This window comes from Pelodiscus sinensis, chromosome 1 (genome assembly GCF_052426305.1).
Source record: "Pelodiscus sinensis isolate ZL-2025 chromosome 1, ASM5242630v1, whole genome shotgun sequence".
Lineage (NCBI taxonomy): Eukaryota > Metazoa > Chordata > Testudines > Trionychidae > Pelodiscus > Pelodiscus sinensis.
This window is the reverse complement of record NC_143052.1, coordinates 290902189-290927314: the sequence shown is the minus strand read 5'-3', so window position 1 is coordinate 290927314 and position 25126 is coordinate 290902189. Positions and strand designations below refer to the sequence as shown.

Sequence of the window (25126 nt, the reverse complement as noted above, 5' to 3'; positions counted from 1 at the left end):
TTTTTTAAATATACATTCTTACAAATAATGATAACATCCGTTAAATTAACTAAGATACAAATTGTAGGACTATTAACCTTCACATTTGAGGGATGCAGTGACAGAAGCATGATCTTTTCCATTTTTTTGAATCACAAAAAAGTACCTTGCTTATAACTGGCAATGTCAAAGACTAATTAAAAAGATGTTTAAAATTAGAAATGGGTAGACCTTAGTGTTAGAAAACAGAAACAAAAACATTTCCCTAACCCCACCTTTTACACAAATTTTTAGACAATCAGGGTGAGATTCTGTGCTTTTCTTCTATGTATGTCTTCAAGGCAGAGTTAACTTGAACTCTTACTCAGACATTGTCCCTTATCCCGCTCTATCCGCACACAAAACCCCCTCATAAAAGTTTAGTGGTGGTTTGGCTAGCTGGTCCAGCTGGGGTTTAAGTTAGGGCCCATCTGTTTTCAGTACGCAAGCTCTAGTTGAGCTTGGGCTGATCTGCCTGCTTAAGCTGGAATTTCACAGCTAGCTTATAGTGCAGATGTGCCCTAAATTACAGCAACCCCCTAAAGCACAACTCCCTACGCTGTGCTGGTGAAAAGAGAGGAAGACAGTAGTACCAGGCCCCTAACACATCTGTATAAATAGACGGAAAAGTACATGAAAGGGGCCCAACTGACAGAGCCGAAACTAAGGTTTTCTGCACCTGGGCCAAGCTACTGAACTGTGCCACCCCTCTCCCCCACCCAAAAAAAGATAAAATTTTAAATTTTTTGTATTAATTTTATTCATTGCACATGTTATTAATTGCACATATATTGAGACTGAAAATAGATGATAGTAAAGATATAACTGAAATAATATTTTAACTTTCTAATTTTTAATTTTGCGCCCCTAAATGTACTGTGCCTGGGGCAAGTGTTCCACTTGCCCCACCCTTGTTATGGCTCTGCCAACTGAATATGATGTATCAGTCTCTCGTCTCCTAATCTCAGCCTCACTCCTAGGTTAGGGCTTCCGAAGGAATCCTGTAGCTATTCATATCCTCCTGCCTTGATAAATTGCTCTTTCCCTTTCTTTTTTACTCTCTCTGCCACTCCCACACTCCCTTAAAAAAATTCATACACAATTTTTTTCGTCCTTTGCTGACACTTCCTTTTTAAAAAAATTTGGCTTTCCCTTCCACTTTTCTTCCTTGTCTGCCAGCGCATCCTGTCATGTCACCTCTCACGAGAGATGTGCTTTCTAAGTAAAACTAAGCCGCAGTCATGATCGTGCGATGGAACTCTAGTCAGGATTTTTTTTTTCAAATTATGACATTTGAGAGGTCTATCATAAGTGAGGATTAATTTTACTTAGAAATTGCTGTCGGCCCTGGGTGGCTGGGGCTCCCTACTGTAAGGGAAGTGGGAGAGGGGTCTCCTACTGCAGCCCCACAGGCCTGTGGAGTTGATGAACCCTAAGAAGAGAATGGATGAGGCTGGGAGAGTGGAACTATGACCTGTGGGTTACTGGGGGATGGAGCTGAAGTGAGGAGGGTGGGGATCGAAGGGGTGGAAGAGCTGTATTGATGGTGGGCTCTATGCAGATGGGGTAAGTTCTGGGAGAGTGAACTGAGGGCAGTGGGGGTTGATAGAATCGGGGCACTGAGCTGATGGGGTGGTGAGGATGGGGACTGGGGGGGACTGAACTGATGGGAGTTTGGAGGACAGGGTTAATTGCTAGGCAGGAGACAGGCAGATGTGGGGATGCGCACACCTGCATCAAGGTTCAAAATGACCTTATCTAGTACATATGGAAGAACTGGCCATTCTAATTGTCACATGCACACATAGGGTTGCCAGGTGGTTTCAACAAAAATACCGGACACACTTGACATTACATCCCAATCTACATTACATCTTATTTCGAAAATACCAAACATTTATATTTTCTCAATTATATTTTCTCAATTTGTTTCCCGAACAGAAAACTCAAATACTGGACTGTCCGGTTCAAAACCAGACACCTGGCAACCTTATGCACACACCATCGGGCCGGGCTGGGAGGGGGCGTCAAAATCAAGAGACTGAGCTAAAAAAATGCAATAACATCTTTTTTTAAAATGTCAGGATTGTTTTGGACCAGTTCCAAGATTTCTGGGAGCCCGACTCTTGCTCTTTGATCTCTTCAAGCTGGCGATACCGTGACTTCCCCTTTCCCACCCTGTTGGCTCGCTCTCTTTCATAGACACTCCCTTCAGCTTTATTGATTCTTCTCTCTCGTGTTGCCCCTCTTTACAGACGCTCCCTGGACACAGCAGGGGCGGGCCACCAGCACAGGTTTCCTGCCTGAGCAAGCAGGCCACTGCAGGCCCTGCCCAGGGCTGTGTGACACTCAGGGGGAGCCTGCTGCAGTTTCCTTTGCTTCCCGCCTCAACCCAAGGTGCATGGGGGTTGGATGCGGCACTGCAGGGGGAGCCTCTCTCCACTTTTGTTTGCAGCTTCAGTTTTAATGCCACAAGTGCTGGCCCTCACTCTGCTCCCTGGTGGAAGGGGGGGGGGGGGGAGTATGGGGTTCCCTTGTTGACTTGAACTCATACACCTTATTAGTTTCCTGGCAGGCTCCTCCCTATGAAGGGGCTCTCACAAAACCTTCCTCCAGGGCCATCAGTACCAGCACTAGGCATAGAGACTCAGCAATTGCCTAGGGCCCTGAGCAACTCAAGGGGGCCCCTTATTAATTATTGGTATGTAAGAGGAGGGTATAATATTCCTGATCAGAGTCCTTTGTGGGCTAGGATCGCCTCTGAGGTCAATACTAATTTGTGTTAGGCACTTACTGGATGATTTCTATATTAGAACTAACCCTGAGTCAAGCTCCATGGGCAACCCCTGCCTCTAAAGGCCCAAAATACAGCTCACGTTTCCACTTCAGCCGCTAGGGAGCAAAGGCCACGCAGAGGGAATGTGAATCCCATACACTGTGGAACAGATCTGTTTAACCTCAGACTTTCACCAAGGGAATTTTTCAAGGCTGCAGAACTGGCAGTCCTAAGTATTACAAAACAAAACAAAAAACAACACCAACAAAAAACCCCACACACATCAGGCCTCAAAGAATCAAAAGCTTGGGTTAATATTGTGAGCTTTTCTTTAAAAAATAATAAATGTGTGGGTTCTTTATTTGCATGCTGGATCTTGCAGCTTTAGGGTTCATGTTTTCTCTGCAAATACCAGGGCCAGAGGGTTTTTTTTTGTTGTGTTTTGTTTTGTTTTGTTTTGTTTTAATGACTGACACAAGAACTGAAATTCTGACACAAGAAGATTACTTCAGAAGCTTGGGCTTTCTTTGAGCAAAACAAAATATCATGAGACTCATGGTACCATCCTGTGTGGTAATATTAAGACTTCTCCCACTATCTCAAGACTATTTAATACCACAGATATGCCATCTGCAGGAATTGCACCTGCCAAAATAATGTTGACTATAATAGAGGGTGAATTAAGAGAGTAGATAGGCCAAGAATTCAGGAGTCCCACTATTATTCAGTTTCATCTAGAGAAGCGGGCATAGTTGTTTTCCTGATTTAAAATAAATTAAAATGTACTTGAGCATTATCCCTGCCTCTCCCTTATCTCAAAACGGTAGAAAGAAATTATTTCAGAGGAAAAATCTCCACAGTTTTCTATTGTGGATGCAAATGCTAGATAATGGAGCATTCCTCAGTGGATCTTCTAGTTGAGCTATTGCTCAATTGAGCATGGTCCACACACAGCATGTCTTCACAAAGCCAAAACTATATGGGGGAAAAGCAGCTGCTCACATCCAGTACTCCTCACAGCCCCATCTCATGGCTCAATTATGGGCAGGGAACTGCAGTTTAGGAACTCTTAATACATACCCTTTTCATGTACATTTTTTCCAGTGCACTCAGCATTTAGCCAGCTTATTTGACTGTGCAGTTATTTCCAGTATATAAGTGATACAAACAATGTCAATAGGCTTCAGGAAAAACTTAAAAAACATAACTGTTTTAAATGTGGCTGCTGGCTACTGAAGTCAATCTGAAAAACACAGTGGGTGCTCTACTGTTGTTTCACTGTTATATGTCCATTTTTCCTAATTTTTGTTTTATTTGTAAAAGCGTTATCAAGTAAACAAGCAATTTAATGGGAGGGTTTATGTTTAGCTTGCCTCAATCATATACTGCTGTTTCAATGCTCGAATTGCATTAGAACTGCAAGTGAAAAAATATGGGGACAGATCCTCAGCACGTGATGCTACCATATGCAGCTATGACTGTTCATACCAGCTGAGGACTTGCCCTGTGAACTAGCAGGAAGAACATTTATAGCATTCAGTAAAGGAGCAATTTTAGTTTTAAAGAAGAAACTCAGCAATGTAGATTTTGAATCTTCTGTCATCATTTCCTTTGAGTGTCAGCCCATTAATAATATATTCTTGATGATCAAAAACAGGCCATGAGGATTAATTTATTGATCTGTGTTCTTCTATGAAGAATACATCCAAGAATATTTTGAAACTGTTGTCCTTTGTCTGTAGCAACTGTTTAATGTGGGACTCAAATTAGAGTGCATGAAAGCAGTATACAGTATTTTTATTCTGTGTTTTTATAGTGCTACCCTTTTGCCTAGACATGGCTGAGCAAGATTCTCCATCATTAGTTGAAGTTGTAAAACAAGTAGCAGTACAGCAACGCTTACAAGATTCAGAAATAGAAAAAAACAAAAGAGTTCTTTCTCATTTGCAGGTAATCAGATCTAATTTGAAAATGTTGGATTTACAATGTGGTACAATAGACAGGGTGGTTTTATTATGACTAAGGGAAGCTAATATTTCTCTATTTTTCTTGGGGCATGAAAAGATGAAGATTGACCCTCTGGAGGTCGATCTTCTAGTGCTCGATTTAGTGGGTCTAATGTAGACCCGTAAATTGAATGCTGAGGGCAACCCCCACCAGTGTCCAGCAATCCTCATTCTGTGAGGAGTAAGGGAAGCTGATGGGGGCATGAGCTCCTGTTGGCTTCCCGCTGTGTGAGCATCACCATGGCTCTGCTTAAGATAAGCTGAATCCAGCTGTCTGGTAGGTCAGAGATAGTGGCAGTTCTACTGAAAGTTCCTGTCTTGTATTCTAAGATTTGAAAAAAGTTCTATACAAACAATATAAGGTCATTCTCCTTAGTCCCAGCAAGGAATTCATCTAGAATGGCCCTCGTCATACCATTATCCAGGTCCTCCATGTAACAGTCCTGCCTAATAGTATGTCAGCAGTCTAAATTGAACATGTTTATGATAGTACTCATGATTAGCTCTTCAAATTTCTGGACATGTTAATTTTTTTTGGTTTAGTCTGTGAACTGGTTGCTTTATTTACTTCAGTACTGTAAGTAGACTCAGAAACTTTACAGCAATGTGGCTTAACTTAGACCATTAATGCTTGTAGTCACACAAAGATCCCTCCAGCATTTTCACTTGTCAGTGTGCCTTAAAGAGGTATTTACTTTGGTTTTAGCCTATTGTCTCCTGATTTTACATAGTATCTACAATAGGAAAATCAGTTGAGTTTAGCTTGGCCTAAACTCTTAGAGTAGATAAAACATTAGGGAGAATGATATGGTTCAAGTCCCTGATACATCATCTGCACATCAGACTACATCATCACTATACATTATCTGAACATGAGAAAAATAAACCCATTTGAAGCTAAGAAATGTAATGTACTTACCTTTAAGACCAATTGGATAAAGCCTCAGATATTGCATCTATCAAGATGGTTTTAGGAAATGGAACTCTAGCGCTCCTCCATTCAAACAATTTTTTCAGGTGCATAAATGTATTTATTGTATATTTTGTATTAGATTAAAAGAAAGAATTCCGTTAACTAAATTTAGATGGTGTAGTTTAAATAGCTTGCTGGTATATTCCCAAATACTGGATTTTCCCCATAGAAGAATATCACAATATTTTACAGGCTGAGCTTCAAGAAATTGAAAAACAAATGGAGTCTGTTTTATTAGAAACAAAAGCAACAGAAAGACAAATTTATCAGCAAGAGGATGACACAGAAACTACAAAATGTCACTGTGAAAGTCTGGAGTCCCAAGTCAGAGATCTGAATGCTGAAAAGATAAAGCTGAAACTTGACACAGAAGCAGCTCAAGAAGCATTTGAGATGATACTTGCAAGAAATAGTGCATATCGTGAGAAAATAAGGATTCATAAAGAGCATCTTTGGGAAGCAGAAAGCAAAATGCCAGTTATGCTAGAACTTGTTAAAAAACGAGACATGGTTAAAGTGCTACAGACAAAGAAGGAAGAATTAATGAATGATCTCCTGAATCCTGAAGGACAAGTTATAAAACAAGTACAGGTCAGATGTTTCTGTTTCTAGTTACCTTTCCTATTGTATAAAAATTATTTTACAATATTACATAATAATCTGGTCTAGCTTTGCAGTGCTTGCTATACAGTGTGAAAATGTGGAATATCTAGGTTCATTTCACAAGTTAGAATAGGTAAATGGTGATCTTAGTTTGCAGTAAAATTGTACCAGCTACTACCGCTGATGTATGTTTCCAAAATCTAGGTTCACTTAATATAAAAACATTAACTTGGCTTTGAAGAAACTATGGAGTTGTCAGCTCAAATACATCAGTTGCCTCCACTGTTATTTGTAGGATGCTGCGGGGTCTTAGATAAACCGACATATACACTTTGCAGAACACACACATATAACCTTGTAAATGTTACTGTATTACCACTTTCAGCTAAAAAAAAAAGACTTTGTAGAATGAAAGTTTTATTTTGTAACATCATCTTTCTTTTCTGAGAATGAACTCTATAGAGGAACCAGCTTTTTGTTTGTTTTAAATCATTTATTTATCTAGGTAACATTGCTGTTTGAGCATTACCATAGACAATTACAATAGGCGAGAAATTATTTATCATATGTAAATCCATTTACAAAAGTGACCCTTCTGCCAGATGGGGTCATCAGCAACAAGGGACAGGTTCGCTATTTAGGCGGTTATTTTACAAAACAGAACTGGCTTGAGTCCCCACCCAGTAATCTGGGAATATTTAACATCAACTCCGAGTGCTTTAAAGAGGTAATACTGCCACACTTGCCAGCACTGAGTCATGTAGAATGAACAAGAACTTACATTAAAAGAGAAAAGGAACCAAGCACTAGTTTGGGAAAACATCACGACCATATATAAAAGCATGTGAGCATAAATGAAACATTCAACTAAAGAGTATGTTGGGCTATGTCCTTTGCCTCACAGTCTCACATTGCAATGTGAAAGTCAGGCAAACAAGTGTTCCTATAAGAAGCTAGTCCCTTTTACTTGCACTGCACCCTACTCAGTTGCTGTCAATGGTCAGCAAAGTCCTAGAGTTCAGAGGTATATTCACATGTGAGTTTGTGGGACCTCTGGAGCTTAGTGCGTAGGCCTCTAATTGCTTGAGTTTAAAGCCAGATGGCTCTCAGCTAAGGCCATAGAACAAACTCGTTCTTTCTCTTTGCAAGTGGGCTAAGTGCCAGTACAGTAATTCCGCACTTAACACGTGCCCGCTTAACACGTTTTCGCGATAGCAGGATTTTTTTTTTTAGGGAACATTTTTCAAACAACAACCGTCTCTGCAATAACACGATTTCCCCGACCGGCTGGCTAGTCACTGGCAGCTGCGTGGGGCTTCCCCTGCCTCCCTGAAAAAGTGGCAGAGGTTTGCCGCTCGCTGCGCTGTTCCCCAGCGACCTCCTCTGGCTGGATGCCTCACTCCTTCTCCTCCACCCCCCACTTGCAGACAGCGGCTGGGTTTCCCCAGCTGGACAATCACCGGCAGCTGCACAGGGCTTCCTCTACCTCCCTGCAAAAGTGGCAGAGGTTTGCTGCTCGCCGCACCATTCCCCGGTGACCCCTCCTCGCCGGACGCAATGAGGCAGGGGAAGCCCCGCGCAGCTGCCAGCGACCGGCCAGCTGGGGAAACCCAGCCACTGGCTGCAAACAGGGGATAGAGGACAGGGAGTGAGGCATCCGGCCAGAGGGGGTCGCCGGAGAACGGTGTGGCAAACGGCGAACCTCGGCCGCTTTGCAAGGAGGCAGGGGAAGCCCTGCGCAGCTGCCAGTGACCAGCCAGCTGGGGAAACCCAGCCATTGGCTGCAAGCGGGGGACGGAAGAGAGGGAGTGAGGTATGCAGCCAGAGGGGGTCACCGGGGAACGGCACAGCAAGCAGCGAACCTCAGCCACTTTGCAAGGAGGCAGGGGAAGCCCCGGACAGCTGCCGATGACTAGCTAACTGGGGAAACCGGGCTGCCGGCTGCGAGCCCCCCGCCCTGTGCTCCTCTTTTCTTCCCCAGAGCCAAACACTTCCCTTCCCTGCTGTAACCCAGTCTCCTTTCTCCCCCAACCTTATGTCCCGGTCCCAGCTGCTAACAAGTGCAGACTGGAGCCGCAAGCGCAGACGCAACCCCCACCTTTTCCATTATTTTCAGCGGGAAAATTGACCCTCATAACATGTTTTCACTTAGCACAATCATTTTCTGAAATGTATCTGCCGTGTTAAATGAGGGATTACTGTACACCACACCCAGTAGGTGTGTGGGTTACAAGTTCACCTCCCACTCTGGGGTGAAGGAGGAAATCAAGCAATGCCTGAACTGCTGCTGCTGCTGCTGCCTCTCCAGTTGACTCACAGTTTCTGCTGTTCTGCCTGCATCTCTGCCCGCTGCAGTCACTGCACCACCATTCACTCTGCCCCCACTGCCCATCATACCGTCGCTTTCTCTGCTGCTACCTGCCTTTCTGCTATAACCTTTTTGACGCCATGTCTTGAGGTCCCACCACTTAACGCAGCTGCCAGTGATTTCAGCAATTCACATGGAACCTCACTGCTAGTACAGGCTGTTTGGCTGAAATGCTACCCCACAGCAGGTCCTTGGGCAGGACTACACTTCAAATGCTGCATTGGTGCAGCTGTGCAGGCCTAGCACTTGGAACTGGCTCTCAGAGACTTCAGCTCTAGTGATCTCTAAAAAAATCAAGATCCAACTGAATTTAATCAGCTCTAGTTTTAAAAAACGGGGAAAGGGAGGGTCAAATGGCATCTAGGACATGTAGACAGAACCCTCCAGGTAGGAACACCTGTTCCCCCACCTGCCCTTTCATTGGCATTTGTCATCCGTTTTCCCTGATTAGCCAGTGCAGTTTGGCTGAGGGTGACCCTTTCAATCAGCACGTGCTGCTGCCCTTTACTCATACAATAAGGATAACATTTCTTTACCCCAGCACTCAATACTAAAGTGATTTGTATCCTTACCCCAGCCAAAATCGATCACTTGGCAATAGAGTTTTCTTTGCTGAATAATGAGGCAAAAGAGGTATGTTCAAGTAAGTATGGTTGGGTCCTGAAGCTTCTCCCTCTCCCCCTCCCCCCCACTCAGCTCATTCCCTACTTACACTTTAACAAATACATTAGGCATAATTTCATTAGCATTCAATTTCACTTGGGAGGAGAATGTAGATCACATGTTATGTACATAAATATTTATCAGTTGATTGAATTTGTAAAGACTTAAGCTGACTATTGCTCTTATATATATGCACACTTCTAAATACTTTTTTAAAAGTTATATGAGCAAGAGTGTAATTGTTGCATTCCTGTAGCTGTAGTCATGTCCCTGAGCAATATTATTGTGTCATTTTTGTAAATATATGAATACATATGATTTTCTATATAGGCAAGAAGTTTATTTACGTGAAATTTTTCAATTGATGGACTTATTTCTTCAGCTAAAGTAACTGTTTATGCACACAGATTGTTAAAAATGACACTATAGAAAGCAAACAATTATACTAGAACAGAGGTGGGGAACCTCCAAGTCATGAGTTATCTGGAGTTATCTTTGCTTTACAAACAGGGTTCGTGTTTTGTTTTGTTTTGTTTGTTTGTTTTTAATTCCCTTTTATCTTTAGGAAGAAATCACACATATAAAAGAGGAAGTTACTATGGTAAAAGAGTGTATCAAGGAAAAGAATAATTTGCTTGAAGAAGAGAAAAAAGTGCATGCCACACTTAGAAAAGAGATTGAGGTAAGGTTAAGAGTCATTTAATTAGAATATAATTACAGTCATATGAGAGAACATATATAGTTGGAGTTGTAAAATATTTTACTAAGCAGGTTGCTACATATCCAAACATATATATATTAACAAATGATAACACTAGCTCAAATCCTGAAGAATACTGAATATTGGTAAAATTCATCTAAGCTTGAGAGCTTATCTTTGATTTTTTGAGAGCATGGGAAAAAATTAGTCATAAGCATTTCCCCAACATCCTGGGAAGGATTTCAGCCATAAGATCTTCAGGATTAAAGGAGATTAACTATCTCCTAGAACTGGAAGGGACCTTGAAAGGTCATCAAGTCCAGTCCCCCACCTTCACAGCAGGACCAAGTACCATGCCAGACAAATTTTTGCCCCAAATCGGCCTCCACAAGGACTGAACTCACAACCCTAGGTTTAGCAGGCCAATACTTAAATCACTGAGCTATCCCTCCCAAATCTTAGAGTAATGTCAATCACTCCTCCTTTCACTTCTTCTGAAAGTGAATAAAGAGATTACAGAACATGTAATATTTAGGCTATGTCAATACTGTGCAGGTTTGCGCAAGAAATATGCAAATGAGGTGAAGCATGGAATATCGCCGTACCTCATTTGCATAATTAATGAGCAGCTACTTTTTGCGCAAGAGGCTTTTGTGTAAAAAGGAGTCATCTACACAGCTCCTTTTTGTGCAAAAACCCCCTCTTGTGCAAGAGCCATTCTGCCATTTTTTTCAGGAAGAACGGCTCTTGCACAAGAGGGGGTTTTTGCACAAAAGCCCCTTGCGTAAAATGGCAGCTCATTAATTATGCAAATGAGGCATGCCAATATCTACCGCTTTGCCTCATTTGTGTATTTTCTTGTGCAAGAGAGGGCAGTGTAGACATAGACTTATTGTTTCTAGAAGTTGCTCTTTATGGGTATAAAGCTTAAGATGTTTCGGAAAAGGAGATAATATTGGGATTTTTTTTAAAAGAGTCTGCAATGGAGTAGAATGCACACTTTTCCTAAAACAATTTACTATTTGTTGTTCTCCCTGGTATCTGATATCTAACCAATTGCACCAAGAAAATGGCCTTTCTTAATACCTTCAGAATTTGACCTGGCTTTAAATTAGGAATAGTACAACTGCTCCTAATTTGCTATCTGCCCAGATATCATCATTAATAGTCACAAAGTCAACTGTTTGAACAGCTGAACAGTATTCATAGACTTCCATATACTTTATCTCATTGGTGAAATTAAATGCCATAAAATGTAATGATGTGCTTCAAAGCCTGATAATATAAAGATTTTGAACACATTTGAAACTAGCTCAGTAGAGCACTACAATATAGAAAAGAAAGGGGAATTTTTTTCAGATTACATAGAACAGGAGAAAATTCTTAAACTGAAAACCAAAAACACGACCGCTGTAAGATCCTAGGGCAACTCTCTGTTCTTTGTCATATGAAAAGGACTTTATTATCATGACCAAATCCTCCTGAGAAAGATAGAGGAGGAGTTTTAGAAAATTTAAAAGCATTCTGAAAAACGTTAGGTTAGAATAAACTTATTAACTGACTGGAGATTAAAGAGTATTAATTATCTACCTTATGGCTATTATGGACTGAAGATTAACTCTGATCCTGGGGTTACTTTCCATTTTCTTTAGGTCATTTGGAGTGTGAGATTTGAAATCTCAAAGAAAAAGGGAATGAACCTCTCCTCCCCCTCCCCCCCCCCCCCCACAGATGTGAGGGTATCGTTTTTTTTTAAAGCCTACAAGGTTCCACAAGGCAAATGTCTAAGTCTAGGAGGTGTTTGTTTTAGATGGAGAACTGCTACCTAGAGCAAATTCAGCAAAACACTTGGTTGGTTGTATAATATGTATATTGGTAACTATAAAGAGATCACCTAGCTTATTTATAGTGCATTTAATGTCCCCATGTAACCTAAGGTACAGTCAAATCCAGATTTTTGAGGAATGAAAAAGTATCTTCATCCTCTCTTCTTTGTATCTGTACAATACAATGTTAGCCAGAGCAGTGCAGCTTTCCTGAGCAGAGAGCCCTGCCAGCTACATTAGTCTGAATCTTTGTGTTTCACATATTACTTACAGACAGCCCTCAGCTGTATTCTATTCTGTTTTATTAGGTACAGAATAAAAGATGGGATGCTATTCTAAAACGTTTGCATTGTCAACTGAATAAGCTCCAGTCAAACAGAAGACACTGGCACTGGAACATTCAACAGATGGAAAAAAAGGCAGCTGACTTAAGAAAGTGCCTTGGGATAACAGAGTGATATGTAGTACAGTACAATACAATGTTCAGCAATTTAGAATATATGGGATCCTTTAGAAATAACAGGTGGTTGTTGGCAATAATCCCTTGAACCTTGGACTAAGGATGAGTGATTTTCCCCCCTCCTGCTCTGTGTCCTAGAATATTTTGTGTTTTGTACCAACCTTTAATGGCTAAAGCAATATTCTTTTTTGTTTATATGGCCAGTGACTGCTCAGGAAAGAATTTATTACAATTCCCAGGCTGCCTCCAAAAGCATCTACCAACATTAGCAGCTCCCTTAAGGCCATGTGAATTTGCTATGTTCCATTTCATTTGGTTGGATTTTTTTAAGATCGTGTTCTGCATTGTTTTTCTGTCTGGGAAATTCATATGCGGCAGGTAATTGCATTTAATGAGACACAGAAGCTTCAGCTGCTTCATATACAGTTCTAATTAGTGCAGTGTTCTAAGTAACCTATTGCTCTCTGATTGCATTTTGCCATGCAGAAGAGTCAGCTGTACAAGACTGTATAGCATTCCTGCATTCCATGTGCCTGGATCTCCTTGCAGTTTAAGAACTGAGCCTCCCAAAACATAGTATCTCCCAGAGTTCACTGTAAGGCTGTGTAGCCCTACACTACTCCTTACTCAAAAGTTGTGGCTACATGCTACAGTCTAACTCAATGGAGGCTAAAGTGTGACATAAAATTAATTTTACTCAATTAAGATTGCTTTCTAGAGACCAGTTTTGTCTGAAACAAGCAGATCTATATTTTCTGGGGTTAAAAGGGATTAAAGGAATTTAAAGCATAAAATTACTATTCAGAAATACTTGGTAATGTAGATTCCTCCATCCTTCTGAAGCAGCTTCTATGTTAGGACCTTAAGACTATTCCTATTGATACCAATGGCAAAACTCTTTTTGAATTCAGATGAACTAGGGTCAGAGCCTTGTGATACACTCTTGATTTATGTCACAATGAAAGGAGAGGACACCATTATGGTATTATGGGTGACCTTTTCCCTGACAAACAAAGCTAAACATTATTTAAACTGTAATTTTTTAACTGTCAGCATTGTGCAAACTTTTTCATTGCTCTGGACAAGGAGTGCTAGAAAATGTGAAAATTCAGCACATTACCAAGATTTCTCAGTTCACTTGTTTCCAGGCTGGAGTGAGGTTTTGTTTTTACAGAACTGATCACTTGTTTGTCTCATACTTCTTCAATTAACTTTCTGTACTCATATACAGTATACAGAACATCTTAATTACAAGACTTTAAGTCATGCATTTTTCCAGTACTTTTAGGGGGAAAATGAACACCAAATGGCAATTTATTAAAACTTGATGTTAGACCCTTAGCGAATAACCAGTTTCTCTACATAATAACGTTTCTCTGTGGTTTGTGTTATTTTGTAGTTTGCATTTCAGGAATTTGTACTCATTGCTTATTCTTATAGTTTAGATGACAATTCACTCCTGAGGCAACCAATATTTAGATTTATTCCAGAAAGTCGTTAATATTGAATTTGAAGTGGTATTGGTTTATGCAATTTATATTTGACTTTAAATATGATTATGTTCGTGTATTTGAGCAAGTTGAATATTTATGTGTTTTACTAACTTTTCTTACTAAACTGCCTAGATACAGTTGGTTTTAGGGAGCTAAAATTAAATGAATTATTGTTTTAGTTGCTATTTTATCCTTAATAAGAAAGTTCATATAAACTTCTATGTACTTTAAAAAGTATGTGTTTTCTTTCATATAAACTGATGCATGCCTAAATCACAGTGAATCTCAAAAGGTCACTGTCACTTGTTTAGTCCCCCAAATTTGCTTTAGAAAAAGGTAAATTCACCATGCTATTCATCCAGATAAGGCATAGTTTTAACAAAATAACCTAGAAATGCAAAGCTCTATTTCCTACTGCAATTACCGAAGATGAATAATTTACTGGGTTAAAGTGAAATCACACTTTGATTTTAAAAGAAGAGAAAGAACTATTACTTAAAAGCAACACCATACGCCCCAGAATTCCCTGGAAGGATGGGGTATCCATTATAAGTTTCTGTCCACTTGCCGGCCGAGTGTATTGGTGTTCTTCTTTCTGTGATGGCAGAGGCTTTGCTGGCTGCCTATGTTCTCTTTGGCACTGGCAAGCTCACAGCCTGTTCCCTTCCCATCGGTACCCGTAGCTGAGTGGAGTTCTCTCTTTTTAACTCCTCTCCAACCCCCTCATGATTTGCAGATGCAGAAGAGTAGGGTCACACTAAACTAAAGCAGCTCTTTAACCCCCATGTATGCTGCTGTAGTGTCTGTCCAACCCATCATGGCAACCAGTCTTCATTTGAAGACATCAAGAGATGGAGAATCCATCCCTTTCCTTGGCAGGTTGTTCCAATGGTTAGTCATGTTCACTGTTACATTTTTTTCTTTATTTCTAATTTGAATTTGTCTGGTTTAACTGCCAGCCATTGGTACTTGTTGCATCTTTCTCTATTAGACTGAAGAACGATACAGTACCTGGTGTTTTCTCCACATGAAGGTACCAGTGCATAGTACTCCAGTCACTTTTAACTCTTCTTTTTTTGATAAAATGAACAGACTGAGCTCTTTAAGACTCTCATTATCAGATGATTTCTCCAGCAATTTGTAAGGCTTGGTTCTACCAGTTTCTCAACATTCTTTTAAAAATGCAAGCATCTGGAGGACACTGTATTCCAGGGGTCTCCAACTCCCAACCCATGGGCCATCTACAGGCCAGAGTATATTTGCAATCCACTCCGGAAGGCCACCCCCTCCTTTGACACGTCCCAACCCTGTTCTGCCCCTTCATTCTTCCATTGCATCCCTTCCCCACATGATATAAGCTGGGGGCCTACTGGGGAGCCTGGCATGGGGCTACAGCGAGTTCAGGTCCTCCCCACAGTCACCACGGTGATAAGAGCCGGAGTGACCCAGCAACCTGCTCTTCTCTGCCTCATTGCCCATCTCTCAGTCCGCTGCCCTCTGCTTCAGCACCCCAGTCCCAGTTCAGCAGAGCACCCCAGTCCCAGCCCTGGCCTCAGCCCACTCCCCTGAGCAATTCAGGGCTTGGGGGAGTGGGCTGCGATCAGGGCTGGGGTATTACACTTCCTGCCACCATGGTAAGCAGAGCACACTGGGCTGGGAGGGCGGCAGAGTGGAGCAGGCTGCTGGGTAGCGCTGGCTCCTGCAACCATGCTGAGTGTGAGGAGTGCTCCCTGCTGCCACCCCATGCCAGCCCCCCTCTGCCCTGTAATCCTCTGGGTTGCCCAGGGCCCCACAGCTAACATGGGGGGACTGTTCCATCCAAAGGATGGTTAAAGAAGCCACCGCAGAGCATCAAGCGTCCGCCCAGAGCTCTCCTATGCCTGTATCTGAGCATCACTCCCCACAGTTAGACAGGTCTCAATCCCTTTAATGCTTTATCCATAGTGCACATTTTTAAAATTAGAATGTCATGCAGTACTAACTCAAAGCGCACCTCATAATCTACCACCCCCATCCTTCGAATTATCTCGAAGGGTCCTTGCCATTGCGCTAATGATTTCGATTCTTTCATGGGCAACAGGAGGAGCACCCAATATCCGGGTTTAAACTCTCTCAACTTCACCTCCCGATTATAATAATAAGCCTGTCTATTCTGGGCCTGTAGCAGGTTGGCCTTAGCAAATTCTCCTAATCGCTGCAGCTTTTCACACAATCAGAGGACATATGGTACTGACCCCTGCACCAGTAACTCCTGTTCTTCCCAGGCCTCCCTGACCAAGTCCAAGATTCCCCTAGGCTGTCTCCCATATAGGAGCTCAAAAGGGGAGAACCCCATGGACGACCGCGGCACCTCCCTCACCGCGAACAGCAAGGCTGGTAACAGCTTATCTCACTCTTAGGGCATGTCTACACTAGCCCCCTAGTTCCACGAGGTGTCACAGTTAACTCGAACTAAGGACTTAGTTCAAGTTAACGTTTGACTGCCGCATGTAGCCATGGGCAGTTAGTTCAGAAAAGGGGGATATAAAATGGCGCCCGGATGGGAAGATGCAAATAAAGCCCGGGATATTTAAACCCCGGACTTCATTTGCAACTTTGAATGCCTACATTAGCCTCCCTAGTTCGAACTAGGGGGCTAGCGTAGACATACCCTTAGGGATCGTCCTCTGTGAAGCAGTGGAGCATGTTCTTAAGAGTCCGGTTAAATCACTCCACTAACCCATCCGTCTGTGGATGGTACACGGACATGCATATAGTCTTAATGTTGAGTAATCTGCACAATTCAGCTATTAGCGTGGAGGACACATTTGTCCCCTGGTCTGTAAATATTTCCCTAGGTATCCCGACTCGAGCGAAGATTTTAACTAGCTTGGTGGCTATAGCAGGAGCTGTAGTGTTCTTCAAGGTATCGGGTGGCATAGTCCACCAGGACAAGGGTATACTGATACCCTACCTTAGACTGCTTCAGGGGTCCCACTTGCTCTGTCACCACCGGATCAAAGGGAACCCCTACCAATGGTAATGGGACCAATGGGGCTTTGGGCCCCGTCTGACACTGGGTTCGCTAACACTCGGGGCACGAACTACAAAAATCCTGCACCTCCTTATGCACCCCAGGCTACAAAACCTTTGAGTGATACACTGGAGGGTTTTCTCCCTCCCCAGGTGGCTGGCCCAGGGGTTAGCATGGGCCAACTTCAAAACTTGCCTCCGATAACAAGTCGGCACTAGCAACTGCCGTAAGAGCCCTTGCCCCCCCTGCTTCCTGTCACCCTATATAACCGGTCCCCCCGTACCTCAAAGTAGGGGCCTTGGGCCCATCGCCTCCCCTTGTCCTGGTCTCCTCCACCACCTCTGGCCTGTTCCCAGGCCCTCATCAGGGAAGGGTCTCTTCTTTGTTCTTGAAGGAAGTATTTCCCCGCCATCCAGCTCGTGATGTCATCTTCAGCCAGATCGGGTTCCTTGCGCTGGCTCGTGGGTATGGATTGGTCTGCCCTCAGCGGTCTTTCTGCTGGAACTTCCTGGGTTACCAAGATACTTTCCCGCTTTCAGGTGCTGTGTTGGCTCCAGGCTTTCACCGCCCACTGGAACCCGGGCCAATCTCGCCCCAGCAGCACAGGGTATCCTAACTTTGGGGCCAAGGCTACCTGGCAGACCGCAACTTCCACATCATCGATGATCCGCACCCAGGCTGTTGGGTAAGGCTGTACATTGCTGTGAACGCATCTCATCCAAACCGGAGCCCCTCTGGGTTCTGGTTCTGCGACCAGGTCGGCCTGGACGATGGTCTGTCCACAGCCCGAGTCCACTAAAGCCGACATGGGTACCCCTTCTATCTTCACCCTCTCTGTCAGCTTGGCCCAATCCCGGGGCCGAGCCCTATGGGTTGTGGGCGTTACTTCCCCAAAGAAACAATCCATAAAGGGGCAGTCTCTACGAAAATGTCCCTCTTGCCTGCATTCATAACAGCGATTTTGAGAGGTTCCCTCGATTCTCAGAGACTGGTCCATTTCACCCCCTCTTGCTGACCTCTTTTCTTTCCCATCCCCTGGTACCTCACACCCTAGAGCTATGGGTTTATTTCCCTTCCCTGGGGCCAAACTTAGCTCTCTATCATTCCCGTGCTGAGGATGCCGAGCTCGCCTGGGGGATAGCCAGTCTACCACCTACTCTTTCGGGTCCTTACCCCCACTCTTGGGCACCTCAGCCGCCATATAGTCCTCCATTAGGATGATGGCATCCCCTAGGGCTGTGGGACGATGTCGCCGTACCCACTTTGTGCCTCGGCCAGCAAAATCTGGAGGAATTGTTTGAGCACTATTAGATCAGCTACCTGCATGCCTGTACGCCTGTCAGGCTCCAAACACCTCCAGCAGACTTCATGCAACCTTTGGGCCGCTGCCCGTGGGCAGGCCCCAGGTAGGTAGCGCTCTTGCCTAAACTTCTGCTTGTATGTCTCTGGTGCCACCCCCACCTGATCCAGGATGGCCTCTTTTACTTTAAAATAATTTAAAGTGTCCCTGGGCGCCAAGCTGCGGCAAGCTAATTGAGCAGGCCCAGACAAATAGGGAGCCAAGAGGGTGGCCCAATGTTCTTCAGGCCACCTTGCGGCCGTAGCTACCCTCTCAAATGTCACCAGATAAGCCTCAGGGTCATCTTGGGGGCCCATTTTCGTTAGGCGGATAGGCAGCTGCGGGACACCTACAGGTTCCTTCTCCAACCCAAGAGAGGCTCCCATATTGGCCCTCCCTGAGGCAGCACCCTGTTGGAGCCACCTCTCCTGCTGGGCTTGCTGCTGGTCAGCTAGCTCCTGTAGCAACTGTCTCTGCTGTTCCTGGTGTTGTGCCGCTAGTTGCTGCAGCAACTGAGTTTGTTGCTGCTGTTGCTGGCGTTGATGCTCTGCCAGCCATTCGAGTATCTTGGCCAGGTCCATCTTACCCACTACCTTGTCTCCTTGCTCTCTTTTTTTTTTTTTTCATGTATCCCCAAGTCCACATTCTCCACCACCTGTCCCACTGTGGGGGAGGGCAACGCTCCATTGTATGCTCACTCAGGCACACCCAGGCCTCATCATTGTGAGCTAATGAGCAGCTGTCCCACCCTCCCCAACTACATTCCCCATCGCCCTGTGTCAATATCAAGTCTGTATCAGTCTGTTCGTCTTTGTAGCTAGTCCTTTGGCCCAGATCAGGGCTAACAGTTCTCAACTCCGAATATTCAACGCTCGGAGAGGGTAGGGAGATCTTGGCCCTCCCCCACTCCTGGTCCCAACCCAGGACCTTAAGAGCAGAGCGCCGGCTCCTCTGCTCGGTTGGTGGGGACGTGCCCCCAAACTCACCAACCCACAGGTTTCAGCAAGGCCACCAACACAGCCCAATGTCCACTTCGCCCCCTCCTGGGTTACTTCCTACCCTCCATTTGCCTCCTCACCACGCTGGCGTAGCCAGCTACCCTCCGGGCCGTGGCACAGTAGGTTGGTTGGGGCTTCCCTTCTGGAGGCATCTTCTCTATGGTCTTGCAGCTCTCTGACAGGTCTCCCACTCTGGGAGGGGGCGAGCCTCTGCAGGTCCTCCATCAGCCCCAGCCAGAGGGACCCTGCCCCATGCCAGTCCTTCCTCCCCTCTTTGCCTGTGCTGCCGCAGGCTTTTAAACCTTGAGCCTTGCTGCCGGAGTGCCCGCGCAGGCGCAGTCGTCCCGTCCGGTGTGCCACTCCCGTGCACTTCCACGCTTGCGCAGGCGGCGGCCTGGGAACAGTCCTGGCACCACCACAGGGACACTGCTTCCCGGACCCAGAACACCTCCACTCCGATTCCCTCAGTACAGGGTTTGGGAGGCACCAACTCTAGGGGTACATCTAAACTACATGCCTCTGTCGACGGAGGCATGTAGATTTGTGTATTCGAAAAAGGGAAATGAAGCCGCGATTTAAATAATCGCAGCTTCATTTAAATTTACATGGCTGCCGCGCTGAGCCAACAAACAGCTGATCAGCTGTTTGTCGGCTCCGGGCGCTAATCTGGACGCTCCCCTGTTGAAATGAAAGCCTTTTATCGACATCCCCTGTAAACCTCATCCTACAAGGCATAAGGGGGATGTCGATAAAAGGCTTTCAGGTTGGCGCGGCGTGTCCAGATTAGCGCGCGGAGCCGACAAACAGCTGATCAGCTGTTTGTCGGCTCAGCGCGGCAGCCATGTAAATTTAAATGAAGCCGCGATTATTTAAATCGCGGCTTCATTTCCCTTTGCCTATCTGTCTAATCTACATGCCTCCATCGACAGAGGCATGTAGTCTAGACACACCCTAGGAGTCCCGACACCCCGTCACAGTTACCAATGCTTCCACTGCTTACTGGGCTTTTAGAGGACATTTAGGGGTAAATTAGAGCTAAATAACAGCACAGAACACTAAGGGTACAGCTAGACTACAAGTTTTTGTCAGAAAAAGGTACGCAAAATGCGCTCCTCAATTTTGCGTATCTTTTTTCAATTCTTTTGTCGGAAGAGGCTTTTCCAACATTTGGCCTGTCTAGAGTGGGCCAAATGTCAGGAAGAAAACTCTCTTTCGAAAGCCCCCTTCTTCCTTGTAGAACAAGGAACACAGAGGCTTCCAAAAGAGTGCGATTCCTCTTCCGCAAAAAAAAAGCAGAAGAACAAACGTGTTCCCTGGATGTGGCGGAGTTTTTTTCAGGATACCTTTGATATCCCGAAAACTCACTGCAGTTTAGCCTTACCTTAAGAATCAGGAGTGGTAGCTGTAACCAAACTTTATGGGACCTTGGGAAACTTGGCCACACCCATGATAAGTGGATATCCAGCCAACTAAAACCATGCCAGACCACGGATGTTGCCAGACCAGAAAGTGCCGGACTACAGAAATTCAAACTGTATCTTAGAGGTATAGGCCTACCTCTATCTTAGAGGTATAAGCCTACCTTGCAGAGACACAATATTTAGATTTTCTCTTGTATGTGGAAACTCAGAACTCTCACCTTCAGGAGTTTAATATTTAAGAAACAATGCATTCAAGAAAGCAGGAGTAAAAACATTCAGCAATGAATTCTAGCGTATCAGGAGAAGGCATTGTCTGTAATAAAGGAATGTATATCGCTGCCTGCTCATGAGCCTATCACAGTGAGGGCCAACCTAGGCTAATGAGTGGGCCATATGAGAGGCCCTCCTTCATCTCAGGTGGGCAAGATTGTCAGAAGCAAGATGGTCTCCCAGGATGGGGGAGTTTTGCTAACTGTGCTTGTGTACTTAGAATTTGTGGAGTGTGCTGACTGAACCATAGCAGTGGTTTGATTGGATGCAAAGGAAGTACATGGATCTCACACTCAATGATGTGCTCAATCGAAATCCACACATCTAATGGATGTAATTCACTGTCCCAGGCAGAGGCACTTAGACCACTTCCAGAGAAAGAGAGTGAGTTTCCGTGATAGCCTTCGCTGAGTGCCAGATGACTTTTCACTCAAGCAGTAGAGACTCATGTACTGCGGTCCAGAGCTCCCCTATTCGGGTCTGCTTGTTGACATTATACAATCAGCACACACCTCATTTCACATGCCCTTGCTTTGCGTGCATGTCACTTTGTGTGCACGTCACACGGGTAGAAAAAAAATAATGTGGATGGAAACCAGCAGAATCTGGCAACTGTAAACAAAATGTCTCATAGCGACTGTAAACAAAAAATCCCGTGGGCTGCGTGTGTCCCTCGAGCTGCAGGTTGCCCACCACTGGCCTATCAGCTTTCTGTACAAGACAATGTTTTCAAAATGTATAAGGAATGTTTAATGCTGCTCTTAGAGAATGCTGACAAATCCTGAAGGGCTGATGAGGCAGCGAATTCTTGGCATAGTCTTCAACAATAATAATTCACCCCAGGGACTGTCTTTCCTTCAGTAAACAGAGAAGTGCAATTGGGAATGACGTCAAATAAACAGAAATAATCCAGTGCATGTACTAGCCCACTTTTACATTCTATTCTTTACATGTAAACACACTGCAAAACTTACCCTCTTTCTAGACGCTGTAGCTTTTAACAATTGCTCGTATATAGTAGACATTAATCTTATGTAGTAGGTGTGACAAATAAGGCAACATTCTGCAATGTCTTTGAGAGATTGTGGGGTATTATGTGTATGAATGGTTCACATATCGTGTGATTGTACGCACTTCAGGAGGTGTGGGAGGAGGGTTACCACAGTTCCACCAGGAAATGAAAACAGTAGAGGCTGTTCAAGGCAAATTACTCAGGCTATCACACCTCCCTGGAGGCACCACCTACTGGGAAGGGCTGTGTTAGTTCAAACTGGATTCCCCAGAGTCCAAAAACAAGGAAAGGACTTTACATATGTAGCACAACTGATTGGAGCATTTATCCTGGTCACTGATCTAAAGAGTGATATGAATGTGTCACCATGGGGAAAACCCAGCTGTGGGATTGGAAGTACTGGCACTCCCAGGCTAGATCTACACTATAGCTTTTTCTGATTGCTTTTCTGGAAGAGGCTTTTCCACCATTTGGTCCCATCTAGACAGGGCCAGAAGGCGGAAAAGTAGATGGAGCCAAATGGTGGAGAAGCCTCCTCTTTTGGAGGAGGAGCCCTTATTCCTTGTAGAACGAGGTATACAGGGCTCCCCGAAAGAGTGCATTTGCTCTTCCACACAAAAAAGTGGAAGAGCAAATGCATTCCCTGGACACGGCAGAGTTTTTCTGGGATACCAGAGGTATCCCAGAAAAACCCCGCAGTCTAGATGTATCCCTCAGAGTCCTGTGTTGGAGCTGGAGATAGCTTTGTAGCATGCATGCATGTTTGTAGACCATAACAAAATGTTCCTGTAAGTGGGAATAAAAGGTGCTTGCTTAAAAGGAATTGTGTAGAAACTTATAACTGCTGGTGAAGTGCTGGCCTTAGCCCTCAGAGAAAGCAATGGGCTGGTCTCTTTGGCAGACTGACTTGCTAGGAATATTATAGTATATATCAGGGAGCAGCTGTGAGCTTTAAAAACCTAGTCAGAAGGTGTCTCTGCCAGAGACGCAAGTGTCTGCCTATGAGATGCAGATCTCTGCCCAGGAGAGGTGACAGGTAGGAGCTGGAAACCTGTCAGTGAGGATCCTGGAGGGACTGCAGAGGGAGAAATATAGGTCAAGTTACTTTGAAACTGTGACAATATCTTATGTATTCATTTTTGCACCTCTCTGTCCATGAGGAACCATCCAGTTTACACCTCCTGCCCTGAAGGACTTGTGTTGGGCTAAGGAACAGAATTTAAGTCTAAGTAGGGACCTAGTTGTCAGGAATGAGGATTTGCACTGGTATCTGCATCTGGTCAGTCTCCAGGCAATCTGTGAGCCACAGCAAAGCCATCTGGGTGAGCACTCCTTCTGACTGCCCTAGGAAGTCATCCTTACTCTGGCTCCGATCCCTTAGCTCTGCTTACTAGCTTCCTGAATCTGGGTTTTGCCCTGGGCTCTAACTCCTGACACCGACTCCAACCACCAGGCCTGATGCTCAAGTTCCAGTTTGTGACACCAATCAGCAAAGAAGAGATGCTGAAAATCCACTACCATTTTGCTTTCCTCAGGAAAAGGGGTGGTTTGTATATTTCTCAGGATTTCTTGTCTCCCTGTGCTAATCTTCAGTGTCTCATGTCTTGGGGGCACTTCCTGACCATGTCAGATCAAGATTCTCTGTTCCAGTGATCCTGCCTTAAGTCTCAATTCAGCAAAGTATTTAGGCATGTGTTTAAAGTCAAAATATAATTAATAGAACCTTAGGGTACGTCTAAACTACATGCCTCCGTCGACGGAGGCATGTAGATTAGCCAGATCGGCAGAGGGAAATAAAGCCGCGATTAAAATAATCGCGGCTTCATTTAAATTTAAATGGCTGCCCCGCTCTGCCGATCAGCTGTTTGTCGGCAGATCGGGGCAGTCTGGACGCGACGCGCCAACAAAGAAGCCTTTCTTGATCGGCACAGGTAAACCTGGTTTCACGAGGCATACCTGTGCCGATCAAGAAAGGCTTCTTTGTCGGCGCGTCGCGTCCAGACTGCCCCGATCTGCCAACAAACAGCTGATCGGCAGAGCGGGGCAGCCATTTAAATTTAAATGAAGCCGCGATTATTTTAATCGCGGCTTCATTTCCCTCTGCCGATCTGGCTAATCTACATGCCTCCGTCGACGGAGGCATGTAGTCTAGACACACCCTTAGCTATCAGAGTTACTTGTAGCCATGTGAGTCCCAGGCTATTAGAGGGATAAACTGGGTGAGATTATATCTTTTAGCCTTCTGTCTTATCGAGGTGCCCTGAAGATCTCAGTGTAGCTCCAAAGCTTGTCTCTTTCGCCAACAGAAATTGGTCCAATAAAAGATGTTGCTTCATCCATCTTGTCTGGCTCTCAAAACTGTTCTGACATTATGCTGGCTGTTTCGTAAAGGTAAGCACATGATTAAGTACTTTGCTGAATGAGTCCTGCACTATCGGGGAAGAATGAATGGGTTTCCATTCACAACACATAGCATAAACCCTACATCTTCTCAATTGATTGAAAAAATGTTACTGTTGAGGGACAGGAAACATTTTTTTCCTCTCCTAGCCTCTCACACTGAATTGCCTCTAGAACTCCAGCTGGCTAACGCTGCAAATGGCCAAACAAGGAAACAAGTCTCTTTAACTACAGTGCACATGGCTATTATTAGGCAGCCACGTTTGCATTCCTTTCCAATTGATACATGCTGCACTGAATAAAGAATACATATATACATGAACTTGCTGTGCTGCAAGCCTGGTGGGCCGTTTTAACTTCAGATGTCTGTACAGTTTGTCCTAGATATCATATCCCATCACATTGTCCTCCCAGGTCTCCTTGACAAGGTGTTTGGGCGGTGGCTAGAGCACCACTTTTGTGCCCTATTGATTATGACATATTTGTCAGGATCACTGTTGGCATAATTATTTACGCAGAGTATTTCTGTGACACTAATTTGACAATAAACTCTATTCTTAAATTCAAGGGTTGAAAGGCATGTATACATTTGTTATAAACATGGCTGAAAAGCTTAAATAACAAGCAATTTACTACACCCAAACAGTAACACAACATTTATAAGTATTTGATAAAGTTACTCATAAATGGACCAAATACAGTAGTGCTTAGACCAGGGGTGAGCAATAATTTTTTGCTGGGGGCCACTTCAGAAATTTTTGAAGTAGACCTGGGCTGCTCCGGAAGG

At 44.3% G+C, this 25126-nt stretch overlaps 1 protein-coding gene across 1 annotated transcript; it reads left to right on the top strand.

The window, feature by feature from the left end:
• Positions 1 to 4630: 4630 nt before the first annotated feature.
• On the top strand, positions 4631 to 14032 carry CCDC122 (coiled-coil domain containing 122). The gene is made up of 4 exons (XM_025185300.3): positions 4631 to 4744; positions 5966 to 6364; positions 9973 to 10089; positions 12242 to 14032. The coding sequence occupies exons 1-4, from the start codon at positions 4631 to 4633 to the stop codon at positions 12389 to 12391; spliced, it is 780 nt and encodes a 259-aa protein (XP_025041085.3). The 3' UTR covers positions 12392 to 14032.
• Positions 14033 to 25126: the final 11094 nt, after the last annotated feature.